Source organism: Plodia interpunctella, chromosome 3, assembly GCF_027563975.2.
Source record: "Plodia interpunctella isolate USDA-ARS_2022_Savannah chromosome 3, ilPloInte3.2, whole genome shotgun sequence".
Classification (NCBI taxonomy): domain Eukaryota; kingdom Metazoa; phylum Arthropoda; class Insecta; order Lepidoptera; family Pyralidae; genus Plodia; species Plodia interpunctella.
The window spans coordinates 5,519,650-5,529,348 of record NC_071296.1 but is presented as its reverse complement, the minus strand read 5'-3'; the positions used below and the strand labels follow the sequence as shown (position 1 = coordinate 5,529,348).

The 9,699-nt window shown below is 33.3% G+C and overlaps 1 protein-coding gene across 2 annotated transcripts; it reads left to right on the top strand.

The window, feature by feature from the left end:
- The first annotated feature begins 1,655 nt into the window (after positions 1 to 1,655).
- LOC128683697 (NADPH--cytochrome P450 reductase-like) lies at positions 1,656 to 8,035 on the top strand. 2 transcript variants are annotated; one of them, XM_053769589.2, is made up of 10 exons: positions 1,656 to 2,082; positions 2,174 to 2,283; positions 2,552 to 2,704; positions 3,131 to 3,258; positions 3,555 to 3,769; positions 4,151 to 4,348; positions 4,758 to 4,921; positions 5,155 to 5,329; positions 6,641 to 6,798; positions 7,639 to 8,035. In XM_053769589.2, the coding sequence occupies exons 1-10, from the start codon at positions 1,990 to 1,992 to the stop codon at positions 7,781 to 7,783; spliced, it is 1,539 nt and encodes a 512-aa protein (XP_053625564.1). In that variant the 5' UTR covers positions 1,656 to 1,989; the 3' UTR covers positions 7,784 to 8,035. The 2 variants fall into 2 exon arrangements, with proteins under 2 accessions (XP_053625564.1, XP_053625565.1); XM_053769590.2 differs by lacking the exon at positions 2,552 to 2,704 and having other exon boundaries at positions 1,848 to 2,082; positions 7,639 to 7,924.
- The last annotated feature ends 1,664 nt before the right edge of the window (positions 8,036 to 9,699 follow it).

The window sequence follows — 9,699 nt, the reverse complement described above, 5'->3', positions numbered from 1 at the left end:
GTGTACAAGTTTTGAAAATTTATATATATATATATATATATATATATATATATATATATATATATATATATATATATATATATATATAGATAGATAGATGTACGTACAGATTTTTTGTTCTAAGTATGGTATAGATTATTAGGGATGAGGTGGGGAGGTTGTTGTAAGATCGATATTGTATCGAGGTAATGAAATTATCGTTAGTTGATCATATCGATCATTTCGGTCAGTAATATTGGATGTAATTAAATTTTTAATAAAATGTACGTTTCACTGAATAAGTGCTTCTCACTTCATTTTTACTTATCATGTGTGTACACACAGCAACACTTCCTTCTTTTTGGAAGTAACTCCATAGCTTACTTTCAATACGCTGTGATCGAAAATAATACCTTTTCTTCCAAGACTACGCCACAAGTAGAAAAACGAAAAAAAAAGGAAAGGCTAATGTTCAAAGTCCATACAGCCCTATCTAAGGTCGTGAATTATCGTTTTTTTTTTCTTAATATATTATCGTATCGTTATAGCGCAAAAATCGATACTTTAGCATCGATATTATTGGTCCGCCTAATTATTATTTAGTTACAGTTTTCAAGATACGGGGCGGGGCCTGTGTCAGACCACACGGACGGACACCGCTACTTTATCTTTAAACTACGCACCGACAAATTCTAATATTCTTTTACTAAATTATATGTACAAATATAACTTTAACTTAAATATAAATTTGGGACTAAATATTGTTAAAACATTCACCAAAATAGTTTTAACGAAAATCGCTGACGAATCTTAAAATTTCTTAAATCTAGCGACATAGTAGCTAAAATTGCAAAATTTGGATTTCGTATTTACCTACAAAAAACCGAACGGCTGCGCTAGAAAGGAATTCCGAATCTGAAAACGTCATAAGAATCGAATCGTCGAAATCGAATAAGAAAAGGTCTGCAGCAGCGCTACAACTGTATATCTGTCTGTTATCAGTTCTTACATATATCTATATTGGACGACCTCCGTGGCTTAATGGTCATCATGCCCGACTGCTACAGTGGAGGTCCCGGGTTCGAATCCCGGTCAGGTCAACATGAAAAATGATCTTTTTCAGATTGACCTGGGTCTTGGATGTTTATCTATATATGTATATGTTATAGAATATAGTATCGTTGAGTTAGTATCCCCCATAACACAAGTTTCGAACTTACTTTGGGGCTAACTCAATCTGTGTCATTTGTCCCTATTTATTTATTTATTTATTTATTTATTTATTTATATATATATAAAACTCTTGCGTTACTGGGTGACTGACTGACTGACAGACAACGCACAGTCGAAACTACTAGGCGTAGAAAGCTGAAATTTGGTATGTAGGTTCCTAGAACAGTGTAGGATCATCAACAAGGGATTTCCTGAAATTCCCACGGGAATTTCAGGAAATCCCCATGATTTTTACTCACATACAAAGTTGTGGGCAAAAGCTAGTATACTATATGTAGAACTGAAACATTTAGAAAGGGGGGCCTTTAGGCTAATACTAGGTATTGAAAACAGCCTATTTTACTTTGACATTTGACTTTGTACTTCATTGCTCTTTAACATTGAATTTGTTTGACACGTCCATCAAATGAAATGACGTTGACAGAAGGATCAATACAACCACTACACGAACGAAACAAGAAATAAACAAAGTGATTCAGTTCATTTCATAATAGCCATCGTATTTATTTATATTTATTGATTTATAGAAAAAGTTAGACTTTGAGAGGCACAATAGCTTAGTACAATTTTTCCCAGAATCCCAGATACATCAATTATAAAGTGACAAAATGGTTATATAAGTATATCTTTGAGGTTACCTACTTTGTTTTTACAAATTTTTATCCATTGAAATCGTGGTACATCGTTCTTTACTTAATAACATACTACACATATATTAATTGGTACATAGTTAGGTTTACTTCATCGAGGAATAAGTTTTGTACAGGATTTACGATCATGAGTACTATCATAAGAAATTTACCATGTTTCTTATTAAATGTAATAAACAGAAGAAAAATCGAATCGCCATTAAGGAAAATACAATACATGGTATGTAATTAAATGTATAATTATTACAATGTTTTAGTTATCATTGTCGAAGAATATTAAAGATATAATAAATTTGTGTTGTCATCTGCAGGTTTTAGACCTGAATGCAGGTTTGCAAAATGGATATTATAAAATAGTATCTTTTGAAGAATTTAATGCTAAACAAACTTTTAGTATAACATGCAGAAATGACTTCTTAAGGTAATTATATATAGTTGTTTTGTCAGTCTAAGAGCCTACTGAACTGGTTAGGTTTTGTCGTGTATCATACACAGATATACATTACAAAATATCACCACCAGTGATTTAGTGCATCCAAAGAGCCAACAATTTTTAATGGTTTGTGTAATACAAGAATTAATTGAGTAATTATAAAACTTATATTTATTATTGCTCCTATGTTCACGAAGTTAAAATTACCCATAAAATTACTTATCAACCAAATTTTTACCTAATTTTTATCTTTCAGTATACAAGACATTTTAAAAAGTTTAAAACAAAACATCTGGTTGGAAATTGTTAACATTCAGACATTCAGTAAATTTGAATGCTGGAAAAATACTTACCCAGATAGTTTAAATTCTGGAAAGGCGGGACTACATAATCTTCAAATCAAAAGGCCGTAAGAATATTGTTAAATTGTAGTGAGCATTGCTGCTACCAAATGATCCAATTTAAATAATATTATTTTAAATTTGAATAATCCTTGAGGTATTCTAGGACTACATCTAATTGGCAAGATGTTTGAATTTATACTAAATAACTATTAGTGTATTATTATTATTTTTTTTATTTAAAGCCAATATCTTTGACATTATCAGAATAATAAAATAGAGAAATCAATGATAAGAAGTTGACCTAACAATCTCAAACTGAGATTGTTAGGTCAACTTCTTATCCAATCCAATGGCAGACCAGTGGGTACTAATATTCTCAGTAACCACACTGGTGTTCCATTGGCACATTAGTGTTTCAGATTTCTAACTGTTCGTGCTGTAATCACATATTTCAAAATAGCATCAAAACAAATAATGTATATCTTTTGTAGACCATTTGATGCAAACAACCCATTCTTAGCTCAAATAATTATTAACAAGGAATTGCATAAAGGTGGGAATAGATCATGTCTTCATTTGGAGTTTGATATATCTAATTCTAAAATGGATTATGAAGCTGGTAAGTTAGTTTCTCATTTTTCAAAATGCATGATACGCAATAGGATAGGTATAATAATAAAATAATTTGTGCTATGATAATAATATCTTCATTCAAAATTCTACCAATGACCAACATTTATGCTAGACAATATTATTCTCATATCCACTACCATTTTATTTCATCTAATTTAATAAGTATGTACCATGTTTTGACTAGCATCTTAAAATCTGAGTCAGAAACACTCAATTGCTTAGTAGGTTAACTACACAATATTGTACTAAATATAATCATAGAAATTACTGACATTATTTCAGGTGATTATGTAGCAGTGTTTCCGAAAAATTACTCTAGTTTGGTTGAACAACTTGGAGAATTGACAAATACAGATCTCAGTGAAGGTATCTCACTGAGCAACAAAGACAATCAGACCACATCATACCACACAGCTTTATCACATTATGTAGAGATTACAGCATTACCGTCCCCAGATGTTATGATGAAGTTGGCAGAGTATTGCAGCAATCAAAACGTAAGTTTTATGTAATATATCCTAATATTATAAATGTGAAAACAAGTTTATTTATTACCTCTTTATTCTTTATCTAATCTTTTTGAAATTTCGCATACCTACATATTAAGTTCAGGTCCAGGGTTCAGTATGGAGAAGTTACCTTTTATCTCAGAAAAAAGAGCGCGGGATAAAGCTAGTGTCACGTAAATAAATCACTTTCTTATTTTTCGTAGCTGTGGTTGATAGGAAAATTGATTTGAGATTAATTGTATCAAGTACATAGATATAAGTATGTAAGTAGATCTATCTAATAAATAGGTACAGTGCCAAAACTATGTAACTCCGATTGGCAGTAGTTTCCTTTCTATATTTATACATTAAAGGTACTCAAACTTTCAGGACAAAAATAAAATGACACTCATGGGGACAAACTCCGAAGAAGGAAAAACATTATACAAGACATTTATCGAAGATGCTAGACGAAATATTGTACATATTTTAGAAGATATAAAATCATGTAAACCACCTCTGGATCAAATTTGTAGGCTTTTGCCACGTCTTCAGCCAAGATACTATTCAATTTCCTCTAGTCCGAAAGTAAGTATAGTTCCTATTATTCTGCCATAAAACAACGACAGTCATTTTTTATGTTGGTTGATAAGCTCTGTTATAATTTATTAGTACATACATATATATCACGACTTATAGAAAGACTATAGATACTGCGCGGAACCCAAATGATGGGACAATAAGTGTATCACAGTTATCTGTTTCCCGTGACTATGAAAAAGAGACTTCGAGTCTGTAGGAATTGAGCCCCTAAATCCTTACGTGTTATAAAAAGAAGTCAAAAACTACCTGATTTGTATTTTTACAATTTCACCAATAGATAGTGTGAGGAAGGTGTATGTATATTATTTATTTGGTGTCTGCACTGATATACAGTGTGGCAATACGCTGCCGGGACGGGTACTCAGTTATGACTATCTTATAAATACATTTTCAGTTGTTTCCAGAATCAGTTCACGTGACGGCCGTTGTGGTGAAGTACCAAACGAAGTCGGGGCGCGTGAACCAGGGCGTGACGACCGCGTGGCTGGCCGGACGTCAGCCCGCGTCCGCTGAGCCGCTGCCGACAGTGCCCATTTATATAAGGAAATCAGAATTTAGGTATGTAAGAAATTAAAATTTCTGAATCCCACTGTAGTGCTTGATGTCATTTCCGACAATAAGTGACGTTCAACAATTTATTTTCATTCTCACAAAACCGCCAACAACTCTTGACATCCATCCGCAAACAAATCACATTCAGAGATGCTGGCATAGATTTTGCATTCCTAGGTAGGCTAATATATTGACTGTACAACAAACATTTTGAAACAAAATTTTTGAATTGTTTTCAGACTGCCAGCTAGTACAAAAACGCCGATCATAATGGTGGGAACAGGCACAGGTCTGGCGCCTTTCCGCGGATTCCTGCAGGAGAGAGCTCACGCTCGGTGGAACGGCGGCGACGTCGGCGAAACTATCCTTTATTTTGGATGTAGACATCGGGATCAAGATTTCATATATCAAGAGGTATTAGAGAGGTTTTATCTGTATACTAGCTTTTGCCTGTGGCTTCGCCCGCGTGAATTTCATAGTAAAATCTCGGTCATTCTTTTATCGTGTATTTATCTGTATACTAGCTTTTGCCTGTGGCTTCGCCCGCGTGAATTTCATAGTAAAATCTCGGTCATTCTTTTATGTGTATGTATACATATGTATATGTTTACCAGTGATTCAAAATCATATAAGCGGGAGTGGGCTCCCGCTTTCTGCAACGCTTGTCGTCTTATTGTCCACGACGTTTTACGTCCCGTTTTTTTATTAACCACAAATGTATTCTATATCTGAAACAAGTATTCATTTTTAAGATTTTCTTTAATCAACATTATTGTACTAATACAAAAAAAAAACACAAATAATTGCAATGTCAATCAAAAATGCCACCCCGAATTGTACCCGGTTCAAAAGTACCCATAACGCTAGCTGCGTTTCCTCGTTGGATAGCAATTGATAACCTTTGAACTAGGTACCAACCGGAGCGGTAGTCATATCCACTAGTAGTATTCATTAATTTGTTGTAAACAACTAAAATCCAACGTTTCATTTCACTTCAACGGAGTAGAACTTTCATATAAAAGATTTTCACCCCCTACGGGGTGAAATTTCAAGAAATCCTCGCTTCGTGCTCATCTACTTTACATGTTTTCAGCTTCTTACTAGTTTCGGCTATACGTTGTCTGTCAGTCAGTAACGGAATAGTTTTATATTATATAGATATTAATTGATTGTGCATGTTTCAAATCAAATTCTTGAAGATAGTTTTATTTCTTTTTTACGTGACACACTCGTACTCATCGTCATATTTTAAAACATCTGACATGACTTTTTCTATATAAATAAACTATGTAGACATTTAGTATCCTCACGATATTTCGAAGTTTTCTTTCTCCGGAAGCAAGTGGTAGTCTATGGAAACTACTACATATGATTCAGATTGCTATAAAATTCGTGTAGCACAAGTAGAATTCGAGCCTGGGACTTTTCAATTATAGTACAGGTCATGCTTCAAAGATGTATAATAACCTGTGTTGTCATCATACATTTATATAAAGCCGTCCATATAATGATATTTATAAGAACGTTCTCTGCAATCAAAATAACTTAGCTCGCATAGTTAGACCCAGAAAATTAGCACATACTGAAATCCTGACTAATGAAAACACATCGTATGCTTTCAGACTGTTGAACAAATAACAAAAACACAGGTCTAATAAAAGAAGTCAACTGTGATATATATTTTATAAATATGGCGACGTCGAAGATAACTTTGATTATTTTTAGGAGCTGGAGGAGTATGAGAAATGTGGCCTCTTGAAACTCAACTTGGCGTTCTCCAGAGACCAATATCAAAAAGTTTACGTCACTCACTTGCTTGAAAAAAATTTGGAGCAAATATGGAACATTCTCGGCAACCGAAATGGACACTTCTATGTGTGTGGGTGAGATCCACAGATCCTTTTGTTCAATATTTTCGAGGTTCATCATTCTTTATTCATTAGCATGTGATAATCTTCTGTAGCATCATCCAGGACTGCTACACCGGTGGGTGGATTCGATTTCCGGTGGACCTTGGATGTTTACTTGTCTATAGAATCACGAAAGAACCCATGCCACTGCAGTTGCTGACAACAATGTGACTTTGGAACTTTCTGTGGAGGCGCGGTCTCTAGGACCTTATCATTCATGATGAACTAATAAAAATAATAGAATAAAATACTATTTCTAATAACTACAACAACGTCAATAGGGAGTATTACTGCACATTTATCCAGAGTACAGCACTGTATGTTAGATACACAAAAACTTTGCCGCCTTTTGCTATGTCGATTAAAACGTTTTTTTTTATAGTACTTTATTAATCCTTTCATTATGTAAGTATTCGTTTGTGAAAATGTACAACAATGTTGCCTATTCAGTGACTAAGTTTTCTATCTTCTGGAAAACGATTTTTCTCAATATTTCGGCACCCGAATATGCAACATTCGACATAGCAAAAGGCGGCAAAGCTTTTGTTTACCTCACACAATGCTGCACTCTGGCGGGATAAATGCGCAGTAATACTCCCCTATTGTATTTGGTTGGACCTGTTAAATGACATTATATCGGACCGGGTTATAAATATTTTCCAAGGATTTTCATACATTTTTTCAGGATGGGACTTCAATTACTATTACTTTCACTTATAAGTTCAAACATGGAATTATATTCTTTCGGATCAGGTGTCGTATAAAATGCTTTTTCAATAATGAACTTTAAAACCTGTCTTTTACTTTGTACAGGAACGCGAATAATATGGCAGTGGACGTGAGAAATATCGTCCTGCGGGCTATAAGGGAGGTTGGCATGAAATCAGATGAAGATGCCATCAAATTTCTTAACTACCTAGAATCCATTAAGAAGTATTGCTCAGATGTGTGGAGTTGAATCAAGTTTTGTTATTGGGACGAGAATTCTAAATAAGTAGTAAATCCCCATGATTCAATTAGAAAACGGGTACCGCCATATAACAGGGATTAAAATAATAAATAATTGATATGTACGTACACGTACAGTCATATTTAAAATAATTGCTTAGTTTATTTTTGGTATAGGTAAAGTACCTAACGCGTTATTTTCTCTCTGTGATGTATTTTTTACTAAGAAATAATGTTCATTATATATAAAGATAATGTTGACTATAAAGTTAGTTTTATTCAACACTATTTTTCAGTAAAACCTGTCAAGTCACCAACAAGAGGAGAGTAAACTATGTACCTAGGTTATTCAATGATAATAATGTACAGGTGAACGTCCGGGGTATAGAAAGTGCGTATTATAGCTATAATACGCACTTTCAATATCATAATAAAACGCGAAATTTTAAAATAAGTATGTAGATAAGAATAAAAGGTCTATCGAATATTCCACATTCGCAATACCCCGATGTCGGTTTTATCAATCTGTCAAATTACATTTTACCACCCATATATAAGGCCCCCGCGGCCATCACTTCCTACTTCAGCTAGTTTTCCTTCATTATGATCTTTTTTGTCAAATTACACTCATTGTAATTGCATGCAACAAGATTTCTGACGACAATAAAAGCTGGTGGCAAAATGACATTTGTGTAGTCCTAAATTGTGAATATGAATGAATTTTTGCTTTTTTGTGCCGCCTCCAAGGCGGGGAGGTTTTAAATTTAAGTTTTACAAAGTGTAAATATTTCAATAAGTCACACTGCGTTTACCTTAAACAATGAGTATACATACTTAAAATGTTTGCCTAAATAACGAGATATACGTAGGCATAGTTTCGACCAGACATCGAAAACCAATGCCGGAGTCAATTCCAATAAATATTGGAGGTATTCAATTACAAAAATGTGTTTTTAGTAAGGAATACAATATGAATGGTTAAAAGAAAATATTTTTTTAAAACGATAATTTATTGATTTAACCGCAAATATATTAGTTTATGTACAAGAGGGGCGTCAACAAAATGCAAAATTGAGAGCCAGTTACTTTGTTTCTAAGTAAATAGCACACTAACCATGGATGACCATCATTACATACATATACCAACTAATCAAACGCGTGAATTTAAAATAACACACTGGCTTAGTACGTAAATAAAAATAAATCTAAAATAGTTTCGACGCTGTAAAAATAACTACGGACGAAAGACACACTCTAAGCTTCCCCAAAAAGCTTGCCAAGTTCACTACACAATACGCATACAGGGATTATAACTAAAATAAACACTTAAATGATCAACATATTAAAAATACTGAATTTACTACCAGAATGCTGAATATTCCATTGCTTTTAATATCTACTTAACCAATTTATTATTTACACTATTAACTAGCAAGTCAGGATTATCAACGTGCTCATTATAACTTTAATAAAGTTCACCACTAAGCTTCACCGACGAATTTTTCAGCTAATAATGTACATTACAATGACGCTTAGTACCATCTGAAAGAAAAAATATTTGACGATACAATAATTTTAGTTTATTCGATAAGAAGACCAAATTTTGCAGTAGATAAACATGAAATGAAAGAATGTATATTACATTCATATAAAGGGAACATTTGTATATCTATGAAGATAATAAACAAAAACCAGTGGATAGTTAGAAATTCACTGCAATAAGTAGCCGTCTTATCAATTTAAATTGTCAAATTATGAAAAATTTCGTACCAATAATTTCGTCTGGGCTCGAACGAGTCGGTCACACGCCGTATTGTACTTTCTTAAATTTAATTAACATTTATTATTTTATAACTATTACAGTCTCTACATTCGTTACATTCACACTTGTGTACTATGTCCATGTTCAACGTAAATAAAATACTT